Here is a 24564-nt window from a genome sequence, read left to right as displayed (position 1 = left end):
CAACTACGCCCAAATCCTGACAGCGGCCCTGCCCACCGCTCCGAAGTCAAGCTGGATTACAGAACCGGAAACAGACGAGAGGAAAATCCTGCAGGTTTCGCAACGCTCGGTTTCCGAGAAACAAGACCCCCCCGATAAGGGGCGTACGAAGCGGGGGGCGGAGGGGGCGGGCTGACCCGGGTGCCACTCTGCGAGGGGGGTGAGAGGGTGGCCCCAGACTCCCCCCAGCTATAGAGCGGCCGATGGCGCACGGCGTCCCTTCTCGCACAGCGACCGTACGGACTGCAGCGCATGCGCACTCTGGTGCAGCGACCGTACGGGATGCCGCACATGCGCACTCTGTACGGGATGCACACTCCGTACGGGATGCTGCACATACAAACTCCGTATGGGATGCTGCACATGCGCACTCTGTACGGGATGCACACTCCGTACGGGATGTCGCACATGCGCACTCTATACAGGACGCGCACACCGTACGGGATGTCGCACATGAACACTCTGTACAGGACACGCACTCTGTACAGGATGCCGCACATGTGCACTCTGTACAGAACGCGGACTCCGTACGGGATGCCGCACATGCGCACTCTGTACGGGATGCACACTCCGTATGGGATGCCGCACATGCGCACTCTGTACGGGATGCACACTCCGTACGGGATGTCGCACATGCGCACTCTGTATGGGATGCACACTCCGTATGGGATGCCGCACATGCGCACTCTGTACAGGACGCGCACTCCATACGGGATGCCGCACATGCGCACTCTGTATGGGATGCACACTCCGTATGGGATGCCGCACATGTGCACTCTGTACAGGACGCGCACTCCGTACGGGATGCCGCACATGCGCACTCTACAGGATGCACACTCCATACGGGATGCTGCACATACAAACTCCGTACGGGATGACACACATGCGCACTCTACAGGATGCACACTCCGTATGGGATGCCGCACATGTGCACTCTGTACAGGACGCGCACTCCGTACGGGATGCCGCACATGCGCACTCTGTACGGGATGCACACTCCGTAAGGGATGCCGCACATGCGCACTCTACAGGATGCACACTCCATACGGGATGCTGCACATACAAACTCCGTACGGGATGACACACATGCGCACTCTACAGGATGCACACTCCGTATGGGATGCCGCACATGCGCACTCTACAGGATGCGCACTCCGTATGGGATGCCGCACATGCGCACTCTGTACGGGATGCACTCCGTATGGGATGCCGCACATGCACACTCTGTACGGGATGCACTCCGTATGGGATGCCGCACATGCGCACTCTACAGGATGCACACTCCGTACGGGATGCCGCACATGCGCACTCTACAGGATGCACACTCCGTACGGGATGCCACACATGCGCACTCTACAGGATGCACACTCCGTACGGGATGCTGCACATGCGCAGTCCGTACGGGCTGCCCGTACTGGGGGTCCCGAGCCCTCAAAGTAGGTCAAAAGCATTTCCCCCCTGTAAGACCTCTGAAAAAAATGTTCCAAATAAACTGGGCTGGCTCCTTTTCACTTCACGCAGTGACTCAGAAAGAAGAGAGACGGGGGTCACCAAGATGTAGCCCCCAGTGATTAAAAACAGTGTGCCTCTGACCATGCGCAAAGACACACGCTACAGATTTCCGTCCGTAAGACTACTTATAAGCTGCCAGTTCCTACAAAATATCAAGGCAGTGTACGGGCAAAGGTATTAAAAACATCATGAAAGTTTAAAATCTTAAAATAGTAAAAAACCACAAAGGCACAGAACAAATGACCCAGACTGAGTGGAATTAATTGACTGAAAACAGAAGTCATTTTCAGCAGGCAACGTTTGGGAAACTGAGGGGATCAGAGGCAGCAAATTTCTCCATAAACATGAGCTTTCCCATCCATCTCTCTCTTTAAAAAAAGCTAAGCAGCTAAGAACGACCTTTTTCTGGTATTTAAGATGCCGCACTCTGACATCAGAAGCCTGCGATTCCAAGGCAAAACACATCCACACATTCCCCGCTAAAAAACCTCATCTTTCTCCTTGACTTGCCAACTGCAAAGTGCTAAGATTCATTACCAGCCTTGAAAACACCCAAGTCTGCAGATTTCTGGATAATTATATATAAAAAACCCACTCTCTTCATTTACATTTTAGAACATCTTTACCCTCACCCAGCCAAGGAGCGCAGAGTCTTGTGAAATGCTTCCTCTTCCCATTTTCTCCTCACGACAAACCTGTGAGGAAGAACGAGTGAAGAGAAGAGCGACTCGCCCAACGTCCCCCAGAAAACTTCGTGGCTGAGTAGAGATTCGAACCTGGGTTTCCTTGCTCCAAACCCAAAACGCGCTCTAACCACTACACCTGCTGACCTTGCCTCCACACACCTATGCAAGCAAATCCCCTCCTTTCCACTCTTAAAAAAAAGGATGCAGTTTCTTTTCCGAGTTTCTCTGAAGCTCTCAACCAGGAGGGCGAGTGGTTGTTATTTCATTTTGATCCTGCAAGGAGCTCAGATTGGTCTTCCACTTTAACCCTCATAACCCTGTGAGGTAGGGCCAGGTGAGCAAGGAGGGGCCGCCTCAAGGTAACCTGGTGAACTCATAGGAAGATGGCTGGAACGTGTCCAGAGGAGGGCAACCAAAATGGTCAAAGGCCTGGAAACGATGCCTTATGAGGAACGGCTAAGGGAGCTGGGCATGTTTAGCCTGGAGAAGAGGAGGTTAAGGGGTGATATGATAGCCATGTTCAAATATATAAAAGGATGTCACCTAGAGGAGGGAGAAAGGTTGTTTTCTGCTGCTCCAGAGAAGCGGACACGGAGCAATGGATCCAAACTACAAGAAAGAAGATTCCACCTAAACATTAGGAAGAACTTCCTGACAGTAAGAGCTGTTTGACAGTGGAATTTGCTGCCAAGGAGTGTGGTGGAGTCTCCTTCTTTGGAGGTCTTTAAGCAGAGGCTTGACAACCATATGTCAGGAGTGCTCTGATGGTGTTTCCTGCTTGGCAGGGGGTTGGACTCGATGGCCCTTGTGGTCTCTTCCAACTCTAGGATTCTATGATTCTATGTTTTCCCTTCACTATCAGAGGTAGTAAACCTCTGAATACAGTGGTACCTCTGGTTAAGAACTTAATTCGTTCTGGAGGTCCGTTGTTAACCTGAAACTGTTCTTAACCTAAGATACCACTTTAGTTAGATACCGCTGCCACCGCAGCGCGATTTCTGTTCTCATCCTGAGGTAAAGTTCTTAACCCAAGGTACTATTTCTGGGTTAGCGGAGTCTGTAACCTCAAGCGTCTGTAACCCGAGGTACCACTGTACTAATTACTGGGAATAGCAAATGAGGAGAGCGCTGTTCTGCCTGAGCACTGTCTCGCCAGAGTGGTGCATGCTGTAGCTAGACTGGTGACGGCCGCCGAGACCACATAACACTGGTCTTGAAAGACCTACATTGGCTCCCAGTATGTTTCCGAGCTCAATTCAAAGTGTTGGTGCTGACCTTTAAAGCCCTAAACGGCCTCGGCCCTGTATACCTGAAGGAGCATCTCCACCCCCATCGTTCTGCCCGGACACTGAGGTCCAGCTCTGAGGCCCTTCTGGCGGTTCCCTCACTGCGAGAAGCCCTGTTATAGGGAACCAGGCAGAGGGCCTTCTCGGTGGTGGCGCCTGCCCTGTGGAACGCCCTCCCACCAGATGTCAAAGAGAAAAACAACTACCTGACATTCAGAAGACATCTTAAGGCAGCCCTGTTCAGGGAAGTTTTTAATGTGTGACATTTTAGTGTATTTTTGGTTTCTGTGGAAGCCGCCCAGAGTGGCTGGGGAAACCCAGCCAGATGGGTGGGGTACAAATAATAAATTATTATTATTATTATTATTATTATTATTATTATTATTTATCTCCTGCTTGGACTACTGCAATGCGCTCTATGTGGGGCTATCTTTGAAGGTGACCCAGAAACTGCAACTAATCCAGAATGCGGCAGCTAGACTGGTGACTGGGGGCGGCCACCGAGACCACATAACACCGGTCTTGAAAGACCTACATTGGCTCCCAGTACGTTTCCGAGCACAATTCAAAGTGTTGGTGTTGACCTTTAAAGTCCTAAATGGCCTCAACCCAGAATACCTGAAGGAGCGTCTCCACCACCATTCTTCAGCCCGGACACTGAGGTCCAGCTCTGAGGGCCTTCTGGAGAAACGGCCAAAGTTAGGACCAGGTGTATGCTATGAATCTGCAGAAACTTAAGAACGGCAGCATATGCAGCACCAAAACCCACCTCCTGAGAAGCTCAGCTGCATTTCTAAGCCAAAGGGCGGCAAGGTTGGGCTTAGAAATGTGGGGTTCGTGGTATGCAAAATGTGAGAAACCCAAGAGGCTGGGTAAATGATATTTGTAATAGTGGGGCTGCAGATGCTCCCTTCTTAATGCGTGTGTGAGGAATCCATTCCCCATACATGCATCTTAATAATAAATAATAATAATAGCCTCAAAGCTCTAAATGGCCTTGGCCCTGTATACTCAAAGGAAGAAGAAGAAGAAGAAGAGTTTGGATTTGATATCCCGCCTTTCACTCCCCTTCAGGAGTCTCAAAGCGGTTAACATTCTCCTTTCCCTTCCTCCCCCACAACAAACACTCTGTGAGGTGAGTGGGGCTGAGAGACTTCAAAGAAGTGTGACTGGCCCAAGGTCACCCAGCAGCTGCATGTGGAGGAGCGGAGACGCGAACCCGGTTCCCCAGATTACAAGACTACCGCTCTTAACCACTACACCACACTGGCTCTCAAAGGAGCGTCTCCACCACCATTGCTCAGCCTGGACACTGAGGTCAGGCTCCAAGGGCCTTCTGACGGTTCCCTCACTGCTAGAAGTGAGGGCCTTCTTGGTGGTGGCACCCGCCCTGTGGAACTCCCTCCACTAGATGTCAAGGAAATGAACAACTATCTGGCTTTTAGAAGTCATCTGAAGGCACCCTTGTATCGGGAAGTTTTTTTTAATGCTTGACATGTTTTTATGTGCTGGAAGTGCCCAGAGATGGGTGGGATAGAAATAATTCAGGCATAAGAGAAACTCCTGTGGTTTCCAGCAGGGTTAGAAATTAGCCAGGCTCCAGGCGTATTTTGCTACTAACATGGGTCCAACTGCGACTAAGTGGAGATTTCAGGGTGCCAGGTTGCTGACCACAGTTTAAAAACCTCTGCCTAATTCTATTTCCACCTCCACTATCCTTGCATACTGGGGCGAGCAAATAGTTGTAAGAACAAGCGTCAGCTGAGCAACGGAGTTGAGATCGTAGAATCGTGCAGTTGTAGTGTTGGAAGACATCCTTAGAGTCATATAGACCTCCTCCTCCTTCTTTTTCTTCTTCTGCGATCCCTCATAGCCGAGTAAGATTGTCTTCCATAAACACGGTTTTAACAGTGAGTCCGTAAGTGACTGTGGAGGCCAATTCTGGACCCACACGTCCTTCCACAGTGGGGACATTGGTTCCCTGGTGGGAGTTGATCACGGTGTGGATTTGCCAAGCGTGCCTTCCTCTTAGCACGTTTCTCCCTTGCGTCCTGAGTTCGAGTGTCTTCAAAGCCCATGACACCTTTGGGAAAGGCTGTTCTCCAACTGCAGCGCTCGCAGGCCAGTATTTCCCAGTTGTCGGTGTTTATACTACATTTTTTGAGATTTGCCCAGAGAGTCTTTGTACCTCTTTTGTTGACCACCAGCATTACACTTTCCATTTTTAAATTGGGAATAGAGCAGTTGCTTTGGAAGACGATCATCACGCATCCGCACAACATGACCAGTCCAACAAAGTTGATGTTGACCAACCCCTGGTAAATAGACTTTCCATTGTGGCGGCCGTAACCTAGATTCAAGGTGCCATTTGGTACCTGGGCTTCTAACACTGGTTTCCAACAAGTAGCATTCAGAAGCATCAATGCCTCTAAACATAAGAGGCAGAGCACAGCCATTAGAACTGGTAGCCATCAATAGCTCTACCCATGAATTTTTGAGCTCTGCAATTCCCCACACCTCTTACGAACATAACATTAAATTTGGCCTCAGATCATATCACAACACCACGCCAAACACACACACCCCAACACAGAGTCCACCATATGCCTGCATTCTGCTTTTGCTCGCAGACACCTGTCGATCTGGGCGCCGGTCCAAAGAGGAGCGTTGAAACGATAAATGGATGAGGAACAAAGCTGTACCGCTTCCAGCTCCCTTTACCAGAACTGGAAACACAGAGAGGACAGATCAAAGCGTTTAGCCATCTCAACCATCGTTCTCTGCTCCAGCCTGACTATGCCTAGATTTTGCTCCATGATTTAAGCCAAGCCTTTGGCTTATTAGAATATTGTACCCCTTTTAAGGGACGCCGGTGGCGCTGTGGGTTAAACCACAGAGCCTAGGACTTGCCAATCAGAAGGTCGGCGGTTCAAATCCCCGCGACGGGGTGAGCTCCCATTGCTCGGTCCCTGCTCCTGCCAACCTAGCAGTTCGAAAGCACGTCAAAGTGCAAGTAGATAAATAGGTACCACTCTGGTGGGAGGGTAAACGGCATTTCCGTGCGCTGCTCTGGTTCGCCAGAAGCGGCTTAGTCCTGCTGGCCACATGACCCGGAAGCTGTACGCCAGCTCCCTCAGCCAATAAAGCAAGATAAGCGCCGCAACCCCAGAGTCGTCCGCGACTGGACTTAACTGTCAGGGGTCCTTTACCTTTACCCCTTTTAAATGCATTTGTGGAAGGCGGTGTTGGGGTTCTTGGCTTCCTGCTCTTCTTTTTATCATGTATTTTGTGCTTTTATGTTGCATTTTTCTGCTGTTAAGCTCCCAGAGATCTGCAGCTGCTGGGGGGCATAGATCTTTAACAAATAATAATAAATCATCCCTGACTGTTGGGTGTGGCCGGAGTTGTAGTCCAACATCTGGAAAGAACTAGGCTGTGGAGGAAGGAGGGTCTAGGCTCAGCCTTCTTTATGGTCCACCTCTCACTTCCATACATCACGACTGGGAAAACCAGAGCTTTAACTATACGGACCTTTGTTGGCAAGGTGATGTCTCTGCTCTTTAAGATGCTGTCTTTTTAAGATGCTGGTTAACCTAGGAGTAGACAAATTCACAGAGGACTCTTGCACTTGGCTGCTGCTTTTGGATTTGCCAGGCATCTGGCAAACAGGAAGGGCCACTGGCCTGATCCAGCAACCTCTTCTCATGTTCTGAATGGAAACAGGAGCAGAAAACTCCAGTGTTCCCTGATTTATCCCATATCCAGAATGGGTATCAGTCCAGCAAATGCAACCCAGTCTTGCTGCTTTCAGCTCACAAACAAAACACAGCAATGCTCAAAGGGGCTGGTAGATTATCCAGCAGCTTCTGAAGAACCACAAATTTCCCATCCCTGATCTGGCAGGTTTTTTGGTTTTTTTTACTTTCAACGCCTTCTGCATTTTCCTGCTTCTCTGGCGGCAAAGGCTATGGTGCACAAGTCGCAGGAGCTTGCAATTTTCTCCTCCTGCTGCCTGTATCGGGTATATTTGCAATTTTGGTTATACAGAAGGTATAAAGGCGTTTGCAACCTCTGAGGCCCTGTGTTGACTTATCTGGGAGCAAACTCTGCTAAACAGAGTGGAACGTGCTTCTGAAAAACCAGGCGATGGATTGCTCTGCAAACGGCACATATATTTTAAATAGCACAGCTTTATATGTCAAGTTATAAATGATGCATCTTATACTGGCAAACCAGTAACATAAGCTTAGGTTTGACAAGAAAACAAGTACCGGATACCATTTCAATCCTCTTCCTCCCATTTCAGTCCCCCCCCCCCGGGGGGGTTGTAGGGGGAAAGCGAGGGGACTTCCACATTTTCGAAATTTCCCAAAGAACGGGGTTGCAGTCAACGCTGCTCACCTACTGTGAAGATCACTGAATAGAGCTGCCCCATCACAAAAGGACTCTAGGAGGGAAGTGGGGTGTAGCGGTTAGAGCATCAGACTAGGACCTGGGAGATCAGGGTTCAAATTCCCACTCAGTCCTGAAGCTCCCTGGGTGAGCCTGGAGTCAGTGACAGCCCCTTAACCTACCTCACAGGGTGGTTGTAGAGATGAATTAAGGAGAGGGGTGACCCATGTGTCCTTGGAGGAATGGGTAAAGGTAAAGGGACCCCTGACCAATAGGTCCAGTTGTGGCCGACTCTGGGGTTGCGGCGCTCATCTCGCTTTACTGGCCGAGGGAGCCGGCGTACAGCTTCCAGGTCATGTGGCCAGCAGGACTAAGCCACTTCTGGCAAAACAGAGCAGCGCACTGTTTATCTACTTGCACTTTGAGGTGCTTTTGAACTGGCAGGATCAGGGACTGAGCAACGGGAGCTCACCCCGTCACGGGGATTCGAACCGCCGACCTTCTGATCGGCAAGTCCTAGGCTCTGTGGTTTAACCCACAGCGCCACTCGCGTCCCTCCTTGGAGGAATATAAACACAATAAGCAAGCTCTTTTGCTGACCTGCTTAAGAAAGCTGGAGGGGCCAGTCAGATGGGAGATGTCATCTCTACATGGTTGCGATTGGCCCCGTACTAGTCCCAAAACACGCTTGGGGGATTCCTAGTGCTGACGCCATGCTATGGATCTTATTTACCACCTTCTTGGAAGCAGATCTCCAAAGCCTCAGACTAAGAGACCTTTCCAAGCCGTATCTTAGAAACGTTTTAAAACAGGCAAATGGATCTGAAGAACTTTAAGGAGTGGGGAAATTTTATAATGCATTTAAGAGAACACTGCAAACAGCTAAAAACTTTGGCAGGATTTGAGTAACACCTGCAATTATGGTAAAAATGGATTGCTTAAGAGAAACAGATAAAACAAGAGAAGCATTGGAAAAAAGATTGATAATGGTAACCATGTAAGGGTGGAGCGGAGTTGAAGGATTCAGGGAATCCTGAATGATGATGTTTAATGTTTGAATGTAAATTTGCAATGCAAAACTTGAAACCTTCTGCGTGCAAATCTACCATGACCCCTCTGGTTACCCAGACAAAATGCAGTGCTATAACAGTTTAACTCCCATCATCCCTGAGCTCTGCCCTTGCTAGCTAGGGGTGATGGGAGTTGTAGTTCAACAACATCTGGGGACCCACAGGTGGAGAAAGGCTGGTTTACAAGTTTTGGTCGTTGTGTTAAAAACAGCAGATGAGTTTGGTCAAGCTGTGTTGGGACTGGACTGTTTTCCGACTGCAGGTAGAGCCCCACCTGGTTGAGTGGTCCTCCCCGTAGATGCTCCCTGCAGCAGAGATCTAAATAATCTGGTAGAAAGAAAGATCCTAGTCTAGCCTCCTTTCCTACGTGCTAGCTTTCTGGGTGCAAGGGTGAGTCTGCAGTCTCCCACCTGCAGGAAGTAAGTGCTGCAGTCTAAGTGACTTCTTCTTCATCTGCTCTGAGTGTCGACTAGGCATTTGAGCGCACAAAATCCCGATTGTAAGAGCCAGGGCCGTCTTAAGCATATCCGGCGCCTTGGTGCAAAGATCCCTCCAGTGCACCCCCTGGCAACTCGAAAACAACAACAACAACAACAACAACAAATTATTTATTCAATAAATAAATAATAATAATAATAATAATAATAATAAATTATTTATTCCCTGCTTCAAACAAAGTATTAAAATACAGTGGTCTGTTAAACATTAAAAGCTTCCCTAAAGAGGGCTGCCTTCAGATGTCTTCTAAAAGTCTGGTAGTTGTTGTTCTCTTTGACATCTGCTGGGAGGGCGCCACCACCGAGAAGGCCCTCTGCCTGGTTCCCTGTAACTTGGCTTCTCGCAGGGAGGGAACCGCCAGAAGGCCCTTGGAGCTGGACCTCAGTGTCCGGGCAGAATGATGGGGGTGGAGACGCTCCTTCAGGTATACTGGGCCGAGGCCGTTCAGGGCTTTAAAGGTCAGCACCAACACTTTGAATTGTGCTCGGAAACGGAAGCAGGAGGAGGACAACGACTGGGATCAGGGCCATCTTTAGCAGAGGCTTGGGAGGGAAGCTACGCGCAGCTTCCATCCTAAGCCTCTGCAGGGATCGCTGCATGCTTCCTGGTGACACAGACCATTCATAACATAGGGATATGCAATTTTTGGAAATCGCAGAAGGGATTGCTCTCCTGGACTTTTGCCTGGTTTCAATTCAATTTTACACCAGTCCGTTCCTATGCTGCTCTCAATATCATTTTTATGCCAGCCGGCGGGGTTTCCCTGCGATTTACAAGTGATCGTTTTATTGACGCCCTCTGTGTATTTTATTGATTTTTGCCAATTTCCGAGAGGACTTTGATCGATGGATTGTCCAGAAATGGAATAAATTGATCTTCTAGAACCGTGTTCCTCCTAAGACAGCCCTCAGGCCAGCCAACCTGTCAAATTCCTTCAGATCTCTTGCTCCCATTATCCTTCTTCCCATGGATGTCCAATGACAACTCATGTAAGGACTCCTGACCATTAGGTCCAGTCGTGGCCGACTCTGGGGTTGCGGTGCTCATCTTGCTTTATTGGCCGAGGGAGCCGGCATACAGCTTCCAGGTCATGTGGCCAGCAGGACTAAGCTGCTTCTGGCGAACCAGAGCAGCGCACGGAAACGCCGTTTACCTTCCCGCTGGAGTGGTACCTATTTATCTACTTGCACTTTGACGTGCTTTCGAACTGCTAGGTTGGCAGGAGCAGGGACTGAGCAACGGGAGCTCACCCCATCGCGGGGATTCAAACTGCCGGCCTTCTGATTGGCAAGTCCTAGGCTCTGTGGTTTAACCCACAGTGCCACCCGCATCCCATGTAGGAACACACTAATTTTCCTCACACAAAGAACTAACAAGATACTTGACATCATCACAACTATAAGTCAGTTCTGGATTAATTCACTAGGCCCAGGAACAGCCAAGTCTCAAAACAGTTATGTTGGTTGACAGCTTTTCTTGAAGTCCCAATCGAAGATACTCACACTTGCTTCTAGAAACTCAGATAGATAAGCTAGGTACCAAATGGCTCCTTAAACCACGGTTACAGCCATCAAATCAGAATGTCTAGTTGTCATTTTGGGGCAAGACTAAAGCCTAATTTTCCAAATACAGTGGTGCCCCGCAAGACGAATGCCTCGCAAGACGGAAAACCCGCTAGACGAAAGGGTTTTCCGTTTTTCAATGCGCTTCGCAGGACGAATTTCTCTATGGGCTTGCTTCGCAAGACGAAAATGTCTTGCGATTCTTGCGATTTTGTTTCGCTCCCCACCCCCTTTTTCTAAGGCACTAAGCTGCTAATAGCCTTTTAGCAGCTAATCCGCTAATCCCTTAAACCTTTAATAGCCGCTAATAGCCGCTAAACCATAATAGCGCTAATCTGCTAATCCGCTAATAGGGTTGCTTCGCAAGACGAAAAAACCGCTAGACGAAGAGACTCGCGGAACGGATTCTTTTCGTCTTGCAAGGCACCACTGTACAGTGGTAGCTTGGTTCTCAAACTTAATCCATTCCAGAAGTTCGTTCCAAAACCAAAGCCTTCCAAAACCAAGGCACGCTTTCCCATAGAAAGTAATGCAAAACGGATTAATCCGTTCCAGACTTTTAAAAAGAACCCCTAAAACAGCAATTTAACATGGATTTTACTATCTAAGGAGACCATTGATCCACAGAATGAAAGCAATACTGTACTATAAAATAAATAAGACAGTACTGCAGATGAGAAAAATTGAAATTAGCTTTTTTTTCTTACCTGCACTGATGACAGTCATTGTTTGGATGGGGGGCTTTTATCCATTTCCGCTGTCACACAATCAATCAATCATAAAACAAAAAACAAGCCACAGTCAAAAAAGGAAAAAGCCAAACAAACAAAAACGCAAAAAAGAGCAAAAACAAAAGCGCCAAATTTAATCTGTTCCGGAAGTCCGTTTGACTTCCGAAATGTTCGAAAACCAAGGCGCAGCTTCTGATTGGTGCAGGCGCCCCGGAAACAATAGCCGACAGCCTCACCGGATGTTCAGCTTCTGAAAAACGTTCGGAAACCGGAACACTTACTTCTGGGTTTTCGGCGTTTGAGAACCAAGGCACCACTATAATGGACTGACTGCGCTTGATTCTAAGTTAATCGTCTGGCTACTTCAGATGACAACCTTGAGCTGGGTTAAGAGCTTTGAGAAGAAAAGTCACTTGAGGCAGGGACAGTTCACATATATATTGGCTTATTCCGACCTCTTTATTCTTAATGGTGACTGCTCCTGCTCAGACTGCGCGGAAAAAGCAATTTGGTTCCTGAAATTCATTCTGACGGCGCAGCTAAAATAGAACGGATGGAATTCTACAGGCTGTGTTGCTAGTGTGTGAAAACGGCCCCGATCCAAGGATCTCCAGGAACACAGCTCCAGATAGTGGAGACGTCAGACACCATCCAGATGTCCAGGCATTCTCAATCGGTCACAAGTGTCTGATAGCCTGGCGAATTTTGAACACGAACAGGCAGCCTGCATTTCTCTGCCATGCTTGGACTGGGGCCAATTAAATAAATTGAGGTTAACAGCCAAGGGGAAGCAAGGTTTTTAAAAGGCCCCGGCGAGCATAACGATCATCACTTTCCTGGGACCGCTGCAGGCCATCTGGAAATGGCTCTCGCCATCGCTTTGAGTTTCACGCAGAGCAGTTTATCGTCAGGGCAGTTGTCAGCAATGAACCTGTGGCCATTGTGTGGTTCAGAGAAGCTGCCGCATTCTGGATTAGTTGTAGTTTCCGGGTCCCCTTCAAAGGTAGCCCCACGTAGAGCGCATGGCAGTAGTCCAAGCGGGAGATAACTAGAGCATGCACCACTCTGGCGAGACAGTCTGAGGGCAGGGAGGGTCTCATCCTGTGTACCAGATGGAGCTGGTAAACAGCTGCCCTGGATACAGAACTGACCTGCACCTCCATGGACAGCTGTGAGTCCAAAATGACTCCCAGGTCGCGCACCTGGTCCTTCAGAGGCACAGTTACCCCATTCAGGACCAGGGAGTCCTCCACTCCCGCCTGCCCCCTGTCCCCCAAAAACAGTACTTCTGTCTTGTCAGGATTCAACCTCAATCTGTTAGCCACCATCCATCCTCCAACTGCCTCCAGACACTCACACAGGACCTTCACTGGTTCCGATTTGAAGGAGAGGTAGAGCTGGGAGAACGGCACATTTATGATCCCTGGAAACTGGTAAGTGCATGATGTATATGATCACGGACATAATTCGTAGCCTTCATGACTGGGTCGCTGTGGATAAACCTTATCGCCCACAAATCTGTCTTAATCCCCTTTTAAAGCCATTTAAACTCTGCCGCAACAGATCCAGGAGTTATCCCTACCGACGGTATTACTAACCGTTCTACCGAATGCAGAAACACAGCCAATGACCCCCTTAGATATTAAGTTTGTTTATTTATTTATTAAGTTTTTAATCTTCTCCAACGCAAAGCAAGTAGAACCAACCGGCAACTCACTAAGGAACCAGCCGGAATCCTATGGGAAACTGCAAGCGGGATTTAATTGTCAGAAACTCTTGCATTCCAAGGCATTTCTGTATTTGGTTTGGTTGACAATTGCTACGAAGTCTAGGCCAGGTACAAAGGAGGTAGAGAAACCAAATAATCTGCCAGTAGACATCATAGCTGTCAATTTACAGATTTGAAAATAAGGGACCAGCAGCCTTGAAAATAAGGGACCAGCAGCCAAAATAAGGGATTTTAGTCAACCAGTTAAAGGGGGCCAGGTAATTTGGGAGAGCAGCGCCGGTTTTTAGCCCTTCGTTTCCAGAGGTTGCTGCTCAAGACACCAGCCGATGAAACGCTGCAATTAAATAACGACAAGCAGCAACCACTTTTCGCGAAAACGAAGTCCAAGCTACGAAGATGCTGCTGCAGTTCTGTATCTTTTCTCTCGTGCTCCATCTGCAGCTCTCAGTTCCATCAGGCGGGGCGGGAGGAAGAGGGGGGGGGAATAGTGCCCGAAGTAAACCCGCATATCAGACCATCTATGCTAGTCTACCACTACAAATCTATGTGAGAAGCGCTTGCGGTCCTTCCCTTGTAGCCCTTGGAACACCTGCCCGCGCCTCCGCCTCCTCCTCTTCCTCCTCTCTCTGAACAGCTTTCTCTATGGTTGCCCTCGCTCTCCTCTCAAGGCTCCTCAGCAATTCATAGGCCATGCCAGGCTGCCCATCTCATCCGGGTCCTTTGGCGGTGCAGCCGCAGTACGGCCTAGTGGGAGCGGCAGTGACAGGCAGAGGGGAGGCCCAGGCAGAGACACTCAGTTCAGCGGCCGCGAGGAGGATGGTGGCGGAAGGGCCCAAGGCTCCCGCCAGTCCCGGTGGGGAGGGACTCCCGGGGGCCGAGGCTGGTGAGAGGAGGCCGGAGGGGGGCGGGCCGGGCAGCCAAGCAACACAGTTGGAGCCTCCCTCCTCCCTGGCCGGCAGGGAGGGAGGGAGAGGAGCTGCTTCCTTTGAAACCCGGGAAATTTAAGGGACATCATCAATAAGGGACAGCGGTGGGACATAGCACTGGGATAAGGGAGTTTCCCGCCAAATAAGGGATGGTTGACAGCTATGATAAACATGCAGAGAGAGAGAGAGAAAGTTGACTTTGATGCATTTAGCTCAGACTCGAGGATTCATTTCGCTCAATTCTGCCTACACTAATTTCAACTTTCCCGCAATTTCCGGCAGCGGGTCTTCCCACCGCTTTCTGAAAACGCCACTCAGAGTCTGAGTCCTTCTGTGGGAAAAGCAGATGGTCTATGTCTGAGCTACTACACATGCCTCCATGAAAGGGCTTCTTCGCCCAGTGCACCCTGCGGAACTCCCTGCCACAAGATGCGGCGACGGCCGATGACTTGGACAAGCTTAGAAGTAGGGATGAGACAAACCCCCGTGGCTTTAAAAGGACACTAGACAAATTCAACCGAGAGCAGGCACAGCAAAACAGACCAGTAACCGAACCCCGCACCTTAACCTTCGTTCATATAAAAAGTCAATTTGTTAATTTACGACCCGGAGCAGTAAACGAAAGGAAAAGACCAGCACGACCCAATTCTTTCTCTCTATTTAAACCATTTATCTTTTTACCTCTTCTGCCATTGCTCTTATCTTCTGATCAGCGCAACGGAGGCACAACCACCCTGAGTATTCTTTTTAAATATATATATTTTTTATTGCAGATGCTTATTCCAAGCAAATCAGATCTTGTTTATTTTCCTCAATTGGCTTTATTAGTATTCTGCAAGCTACATTGGCTTCCTCTTTAACACAACAACAACAGAGAGAGGAATTCCCCTTCGCCAAGGCAGTTTTCGCTTTTTTCCCTCTTCTTTTTGCAGAATGAAAACAAAGATCTTGTTGTAGGGGACACAATTTGCCTAACGGAGGGACGGTAGCCAAAAAAAAAGAGGGGGGAGGTAGAGAAGAGGGGAAGAAATATCTGGGAAACTGTTCTGTTGGTTTGGCCCTGAAACGAGAGTTTGCAGAGAAGGCTGGGAAATATTTTGTCTTCTGGATTCAGCGACCCGAGCCCTGATCCCTCAAGTAACCTCAGACAAGCGGCCCAGAGCCCAGGCAGACAACCTCCTTCCCTGAAGTGGCAACTCTCGAACTCGCAACGGCAGCTGCCCTGACCTCCCTGCTCCCGGTTCTGATCTCCGGAGAGGGAAGTGATTTTGGGGAGGGCAAATGTGACAGAGAGGAAAGCTTTTTGCCTTGGACAGTGTGCTGTAGTGGCTAGAGCAGACACAGCCCTCCCAACTGCTTTTTATTTTATATTATTATTATTATTATTATTATTGATACCGCAAGAAAAAACGAAAAAACACAAATACCAAATTACACACAGGAATAACCATAGACACATAATTTTCTTAACATAGACGGAAACTCAGAAGGGAAGGACTAGAGGAAGTCAATTAAGAGGTTTAAAAAGTTGGGATTTTTAAAGAATTAAGTCTGTTTTTATTCTTTGTTTATTGTTCCTTTTTCTTTTTTCTATATTGTTGTAATTTTCCCTTTTTTCTGTTTTTGTGTGTTATTTTGCTTTGTGGTTTTTGTTATAATTGTGAAAATTTTAATATATTTTTTAAAAAACAAAACAAAAAAACCCCATAATTTTCTTAACAATAAAACATAAATTGGTCTTAACACTAAAGACCCAGCATCCTGTCTATTCCATATTCCATATTACTTACTGCCAATTACTTATTGCCAATATACACTTTTATCATAATATATCTGTTAGATATAACTGTTTTGGGACTACAATTCCCATCATCCCTGACCGCTGGTCCTGCTAGCTAGGGACGATGGGAGTCGTAGTCCAACGGTATCCGGGTTCCCATGGCTGTGTTAAGAGTGTCAGACTAGGACCTAGAAGAAACCATTGTTTGGATCCCCGGCTCTCTGCCACGAAACTCACTGGGTGTGTGGCCTTGAGCAAACTGCTGTCTCTCAGACCAGCCTACCTTACAGGGTCGTTGTATGGCGAAAACAGGGAGGAACAGAAACTGTAAGTGTCGCCTCAGATCCTTTGAAGGAAAGGTGGGGCCCAAGCATAATAAATAATATCTGTGATTTTTGCATAGCTGTCAACTTACAGATTTGAAAATAAGGGACCAGCAGCCTCAAAAATATGAGATCAGCAGCCAAAATAAGGGATTTTCAGAACACAGGTATGTTCAACTTCTGAGCCCCTCCGAGCCAAAGGCAGAAAGCCCAGCCAGCAGCCAAACGAAGCTTCAAGCGGTGGTTCCCACAGCACAGCAACCCGGCAAAGGGGATGCAGCAAGGAAAACCACCGTCACCTCTCCGCTGGGAAGCGCTGAGCAAAGGCGAGTCCCCAGGCAATTTGATCAGCCCAAGGCATGCAAGCTCCACCCCCCAGTCGTTCTTAGACTCCTTATTGGGTGAGCAACGCAGCCAGGCAACACAGATGAAGCCTCTCTCCTCCCTGGCCAGCAGGGAGGGAGGGAGAGGAGCTGCTTCCTTTGAAACCCGGGAAATTTAAGGGACATCATCAATAAGGGACAGCAGCGGGACACGGCACTGGGATAAGGGAGTTTCCCGCCAAATAAGGGACAGTTGACAGCTAGGGATTTCTGCATTGCAAGTAGGGTTCATCTAGATGAGCCTTGGGGTTCCCAAGAATTCTAGGATTCCGATGGCTATCCGGACTCAAGGCAGCTGCGCCATGATCCCCGTTTCAGCATTCCAACCGTAAGTGAGAGAACATCCTTTAAACCTCACTTTGTATGTGATAACGGCGGCAAGAGTCTTAATTGCGCAAGGATGGAAGAACGAGGAAATCCTGACTAAAGACCTATGGCAAGAAAAACTGATGGACTACGCAGAATTGGCAAAAGTGACACACAAACTACGGGACAACTGTGACTTTAAAGATGAATGGGAACCTTTTTCAAAGTACAGTGGTACCTCGGGTTAAGTACTTAATTCGTTCCGGAGGTCCGTTCTTAACCTGAAACTGTTCTTAACCTGAAGCACCACTTTAGCTAATGGGGCCTCCCGCTGCTGCCGCGCCACCGGAGCACGATTTCTATTCTCATCCTGAAGCAAAGTTCTAAACCCGAGGTATTATTTCTTGGTTAGAGGAGTCTGTAACCTGAAGCGTATGTAACCTGAAGTGTATGTAACCTGAAGCGTATGTAACCCGAGGTACCACTGTACTTAAAGAAGTAACAAAATGAACTGGACTCCTTGGCAGGTTTTGAATAAACACTCGCAAACATTTTTATTGACGATAGTCAGTTAGGTAAATTAAGGATCCATATAATTTTGTAACATTTGTTGATAAACCAGAGAGAGGAGCTGAAGGAAGTCTGGAGGGGGGAGGGGGGGTTATTTTACGGGGAGGGGTTGGGGGGAATTAAGGATGATACGTTTTTTGATAAAATGTCTTGTTGAAATTCCTAATAAAATATTTTAAAAATAAATAGATAAACCTCAGAACACTTTTTTGAGGGTTTGAAAACACTGTTTGGTTTGTGTCTCTGCAGCTACCCAGGAAGGCAATCAGCGCTATTCTCCACAATGCAAGGCAGAGAGGGGTCCCCGGATTTGAACCCGCGACCTTCTGAACGCAATACGTGCCCCCTTACAAGGCGGCTGCCCTAGATCTGTGACTTGCGACTGGAAATTCCCCAGCTCATCGCTCCACTAGTCTAAGGAGGGGCCTGGCAAATCCAGCCCTAATTCAGGCCATTGTTGCCTGAGGAGGTCGGAAAACAGAAAGGATCTCTTTCAGCAAACAAGGCTAAAAATAAAAGTCTGCGCTGCTTTCTGGTCTCGGTATTTATTTATTCAACACCCACGGTTCTCCCCCCTCCCCATCTAATCTCCGCAACAGCCCTGTGAGGTAGGTTCATAGCTGTCAACTTCTCCCTTTTCTTGCGAGGAATCCAATTCGGAATAAGGGAATTTCCCTTAAAAAAGGGGGAAACGTTGACAGCGATGGGTAGGTTCGGCTGAGAGGCGGTGAGTGGCGCCCACGGTCACATCTAGTGAGCTCCGTGGGCCGAGTGAGATTCGAACTCGGGTCTTCCAAGTCTGACACTCACTACGCTGCCTCCACTGGACATTCCACAAGTATTTAACCCGAAATAACTAAAGGGGGAAAATTAAGGCACACTTAAATGTGATTTAAGCGTTCTGTTATGTAGAGGTGTCGCCTGGAAGACTGGATTTGCAAACATTTAAAAGATAACAGCAGGTCCCCTTCCCTTCCTTTTCTAAGAATCATAGAAATTGAGTCCGAAGGGACACCGAGGGCCATCTAGTCCAACCCCCCTGCAATGCAGGAATCTTTGGCCCAACGTAGGATTCGAACCCATGACCCTAAGATGCAAAGTCTCAGACTCTATCGACTGTACTGAAAACTGTTGAGGAATAAATTCCAACAACCCAAATCACTGCCTGCGATCTCCCGATTCACACACTCGGAGGGGACAATCAGCTGTGAAAACATTACCGTATTTTTCGCTCTATAGGACGCACCAGACCACAAGACGCACCTAGTTTTTGAAGGAGGAAAACAAGAAAAAAAATATTCTGAATCTCAGAAGCCAGAACAGCAAGAGGGATCGCTGCTCAGTGAAAGCAGCAATCCCTCTTGCTGTTCTGGCTTCTGGGATAGCTGTGCAGCCTGCATTCGCTCCATAAGACGCACACACATTTCCCCTTACTTTTTAGGAGGGAAAAAGTGAGTCTTATAGAGCAAAAAATATGGTAATTATGATTTTGAAACTGTCAAGCTTCCTATTTACTGGGTTGCGTTCAATGTTCGCCCTACTCAAAATAAACTCGTAAATTTTTATGAATGGACACGGAAAACCTGGGCCCACCCATTTCCAAGGGGTCTACCCTAAGTAAAAGCTTGGTTTGATACAATTCCCTGTGTGGTACCCAGCGAAAAAGTTCCATTTGCGCAAGGAAATTCCCCCCTCTCTCTCCTCTCCGTATGTACCCCTAAATCCATTCTAGGGTTCACCCAGCTCTTCACAGCAGATTTTGGAAGGGGTGTATAAGGAGTAGCTATGTGGGGGAGAAAGTTAATAATAATGATAATGATGATGATGATGATAATAATAATAATAATAATAATAATAATGTATTATTTATACCCCGCCCATCTGTCTAGGTTTCCCCAGCCACTCTGGGCAGCTTCCAACAGAACACTAAAATACAATAACCTATTAAACATTAAAAGCTTCCCTTAACAGGGCTGCCTTCAGATGTCTTCTAAAAGTTTGGTAGTTATTTTTCTCTTTGACATCTGGTGGGAGGGCGTTCCACAGGGCGGGTGCCACCGAGAAGGCCCTCTGCCTGGTTCCCTGTAACTTGGCTTCTCGCAGTGAGGGAACCGCCAGAAGGCCCTCGGCGCTAGACCTCAGCGTCCAGGCAGAATGATGGAGGTGGAGACGCTTCTTCAGGTATACAGGACTGAGGCCGTTTAGGGCTTTAAAGGTCAGCACCAACACTGACCTTAAACACTGATGGTCCATAAATGGGTTGATGGTTCAAAACATCTCAGGGCACCAGCTTGGCAAAACCTGCAGTAAATTATCAACCCCTGCAGGGAAAGGACACAACGTGGAGTGTTTCACATTCCTGGTCCCCGCCAGCCGCTCCCTTTCCTAAGGCACTCCATTCCGTTGCCCTCTCTCCAGTTTCCCAGCCCTGCCAATTCCCCCTCTTCATTCCATGGTCACTGAGAACGTGCAGGCTGCAAACACACCCTATATTCAAAGCACCCAGCTTCCTGCAAATAATGCTGAGAAATGTAGTTTGTCAAGGGTGCCGGGAGTTGTAGCACTGCGGACGGTAAACTACAGCTTCCGGGGTTTTCTGAGTGAAGCCACGTGCATTAAATGTGCTGTAAACATACAGCGAATGTGACAGCTATGCACACACCATACATTTAAAGCACAAGGCTTCCCCCCAAAAAAAAGAACCCTGAGAATTATAGTTTCGTAAAGGTGCTAGGTTCAGCAACAGGGAAACCACACAGCTTCTAGGATCTTTAGGGTGCTTTAAAGGTGTGTTAAATATGCTAACTGCTCATGAGGTTTGCTTGAGGCTAACAGATTGAGGTTGAATCCTGACAAGACAGAAGTACTGTTTTGGGGGGACAGGAGGCGGGCGGGTGTGGAGGACTCCCTGGTCCTGAATGGGGTAACTCTGCCCCTGAAGGACCAGGCGCGCAGCCTGGGAGTCATTCTGGATTCACAGCTGTCCATGAAGGTGCAGGTCAATTCTGTGTCCAGGGCAGCTGTTTATCAGCTCCATCTGGTACGCAGGCTGAAACCCTACCTGCCCGCAGACTGTCTCTCCAGAGTGGTGCATGCTCTGGTTATCTCCTGCTTGGACTACTGCAATGCGCTCTACGTGGGGCTACCTTTGAAGGTGACCTGAAAACTGCAATTAATCCAGAATGCAGGAGCTAGACTGGTGACTGGAAGCGGCCGCTGAGACCATATAACACCGGTCTTGAAAGACCTACGGTGCATTGGCTCCCAGTACGTTTCCGAGCACAATTCAAAGTGTTGGTGCTGACCTTTAAAGCCCTAAACGGCCTCGGCCCAGTATACCTGAAGGAGCATTTCCATCCCCATCGTTCTGCCCGGACACTCAGGTCCAGCGCCGAGGGCCTTCTGGCGGTTCCCTCCCTGCGAGAAGCCAAGTTACAGAGAACCAGGCAGAGGGCCTTCTCGGTAGTGGCACCCACCCTGTGGAACTCCCTCCCACCAGATTTCTCAACTATCAAACTTTTAGAAGACACCTGAAGGCAGCCCTGTTTAGGGAAGCTTTTAATGTTTAGTAGGTTATTGTATTTTAGTGTTCTATTGGAAGCTGCCCAGAGTGGCTGGGGAAACCCAGTCAGATGGGCAGGGTATAAATAATTTTATTAATTTTTATTATTATTGTTATTAATAGTGTTGGAAGCCACCCAGAGTGGCTGGGGAAACCCAGCCAGATGGGTGGGGTATAAGTAAGTTATTATTATAATTATAATTATTGAGCAGAATCGGCAAGAGCAGGATATGCTTTTCCAATTAAATAATAATTTCTTAATTAGCGACCTGCACACATCAACGTGCAAGGGACCCCTCCCTGCCCCTCGGGAGGAGAGATGCTTTGCAGGCTGACACACACGCACAAGAAGCAGGATTTCCGAGGGAGGCCGTGCCTTTGCTCCGAGCCGCCTCCCATGCAAACTTCTCCAGGCTATTGTGTCTTTAATTTATTTATTTAACAGCAGAAACAAACAAAAAACCCAGCCGGAGGATCCGGACAACACACACACGCGCACACACACGTGTCTCTGGAGTGAGCACATGCAAACATTCGTGAGACGCCCCCCCCCCCTTTTTTTAAATGGAGACAAGAAAAAGGAAATCAGGAACAAAAGCCCGTCCAAAAAAAGCAGCCAAAAACCACACACACACAGCAAAAGGGACCCAGGAAGTAGACTCTCCTACGCCACAATTCCCTAAGGGCCTGCTTCAGGTTTGGTTTTTTTTTGGGGGGGGGGTGTTAATTGGGAAGGAGGGAAATGGGGGGGGAGAAACTCGCAAAATGATCGCTTGCCTCTCCTTGCCCTTGCAAAAGGAACAATGGTTTTTTCACAGAGTGAATCGCCGAGATTCCGTCCCCAAGGAAAGTGGCGGGGGGGGGGTGACCTGACGGCCATCCAATCCAAACCAACCCCCCACCCCCCGCGCGCATCGCACACTTGCTCCGCGATTCCCCCAAGTCCACCACACGCAGGTCACAATAGAAAGCGCACCTTCCTCCTCACCGACTGGCACCCGCCAGGGGGTTGCAAAAATTTGCAATTCTATTTTGCATCAGACAGCGAAGGGGAGGGTTAGGCAAAGGAGAGCCCGCGCTTGGTGTTTTCTCTCTCTCCCCACCCCCCAGCAAATGCTCCCCTTTAGGGTTTTTTTTTTCCTGGCAGCTACAGATACCCACCCCAAAATAGGAACCCACCGCCCAAGAAGGGGGAAGCAAAGGAATTAAGATTTCTTTGGTGCGTTAAAGACATTGCGCCGGGAGAATTGGCGAGGAAGAATAGAAAGCGCAGGGATTTCAGGTAATTGGGGGAGCCTTGGGGGAGTACCCCCATGAAACTGCATGGAGATGGGTGCGATTATATTATCTGCAAACTAAAGGTCCACCCCGAGTTTCCCATTGAAAAAAAAATCGCCTCTTCCAGGCATGGAGATTTCCCAGGAGAATGAAAGAAACTGGGGGGTTAGCAGGTGCAAAGGGGGCTGGGGCTGGGTCCGAAGTCACCCACACCAGGAAGTTTTTTTGGGGGGCATCAGCAGGGGGTCAGAAAATGGACACTGTCCCCTCCAATAAACTTAAGGCAGAAAGTCCTAGGTTTGTACCTTCTCAAGAGTAGGCCTACTGAAGTTAAAGGGACATGATGACTAACTTCGTAGGGCTTAAGAGGAGTCATGGATCTTGAACCGCAACACCAAAGCGAACTTTCCAAGGAGCATATAATATTTGGGGGGGGGCAGGTGGAACAAAGAAAGGGGTGACAGGTGGAACAAGGTAAGAAACATTATGGGCTGCAGGTAGCCCAAGTAGGGTGCAGGAGACTTTGAGCGGGACTTGAAGTGGTACAGGAGGTACTGGGTTCAAATTCTGAGCATCTCCAAGCCAGAGGATTGGTGGTGGTGGGTTTTTTTAAACCGCAGGTAACAGGTGTTGTGGTCTGACTTCAGTGTTTTGAAAGGGGGGCGGGTAGAGAAAGAGAAAGATCTTCGCTCCAAGGAAGGCATGGTGTTGGGAGCTTGCCAAGACAAAAGTAGAAATTGGAGCTGGTTTGTCGGGTGCCGCAGGTGGCCCCCCCAAAAGGTGCAAAGGAGAAGCAGAGGTCGGTGGGGAGCAAACTGACGGGGGGGGGGGGAGGAAGGAACGGAAGATTGCCTTCTCTGCAGACCCGCTGGAACCCGCTAACAAAAGGAAAGGGCAGGTAAATCGAGGGTGAAAGAGAGTTCTCGATTTACCTGGATTCTCCTTTGGAGCGGACAGGTGCGAGGCAGCAAACAACTTAAGAGCAAGCAGGTAACCTCTCCCTTTCCCCCCCCCCCACCCGCCGGGCATTTTCCAAAAGAAAAAGGCAACCGGTACCCCCAAGAGATGGGAAGTAAATAAACAATAGGGGTGCACCACACGCACCCCAAATAAACGCAAAACAAGGAACAAAAGGATTAAATTCGGAGAGGCAGGGTGTAAGGAGAGGTGTAACAAGCAACAGACCTGGTACCCCCAAAACCAGAGGTCCTTTTTATTCCCGGGGAGTCGGCGCAGGTGTTTCCAAAGGCGAAGGAAAGAGACCCCCTAAAAAAAGAGGGGCGCAGCCTCACCCCCCAAGAAATAGGGGCGCAAGCGCGCGCGCAAAGGGGAAGCGCCTACCTTGGCAAAATACAGCATCCACAGCTCGTAGAGGCGCTCCTTGGAAGCCATGGCGCGGGGCGGCTGCGCCTCCCGTCCCTCCGTTCCCGGCTCACGCGGCGGCCAGATCCATGGCGCGGCGGCGGCGGCGCCTTTTCCCCTGGGCGAGCGCAAGGGTAACTTTACGCGCGTCGCCGCGTCGCTGCCTTTCACTCCAAGCGGCGCGCAACGCTCCCCCGGGCGCCGCGCTCGGCTCCCTCCGCCATGCTGGTGGCGACGGCCGCTGCCAGCCCTCGGGCTCCGGCTCCGGCTCCTCCTCCTCTCCCAGCACCTGATTCGCGGCCCGGCCCCGGCCCCGAGGGAGGAGAGACGCCGCCGCCTCGCCGACAACGCGGCCGCCGCTGCTGCTCCTCCAGGTGTGCGCCACGGCGCGCAGCCTCGCCTGGGGGCGCACGGACTCCTCGCCTTTGGGGTGGGGTGGGGGCCCCGATTCGGCGAGCCGCTTTACTTCAGAGTAGTCCCCTGGCCGCCAGCTGCGGAAGCGGGGAAATGCCTCCCCGTTTGGGGCCTGATCCTGAGCTTCAGGCAGGGAGAACTGCCTCGCTTTACTC

The 24564-nt window shown here is 49.2% G+C and overlaps 1 protein-coding gene across 1 annotated transcript in view; it reads right to left on the bottom strand.

Moving 5' to 3' along the window:
• NBEAL2 (neurobeachin like 2) overlaps positions 1-24265 on the bottom strand; it is a 209981-nt gene extending 185716 nt beyond the window's left edge. The window contains exon 1 of the mRNA XM_083405874.1: positions 23975-24265. Coding sequence (XP_083262000.1) covers positions 23975-24025 — 51 coding nt within the window. The 5' untranslated portion in view covers positions 24026-24265. The remainder of the gene's footprint in view (positions 1-23974) is intronic.
• Between the last annotated feature and the right edge of the window lie 299 nt (positions 24266-24564).

This window comes from Podarcis tiliguerta (assembly GCF_965153285.1).
Source record: "Podarcis tiliguerta genome assembly, chromosome: 12".
Taxonomy (NCBI): Eukaryota; Metazoa; Chordata; class Lepidosauria; order Squamata; family Lacertidae; genus Podarcis; species Podarcis tiliguerta.
This window is presented reverse-complemented; position numbering and strand designations above follow the sequence as displayed.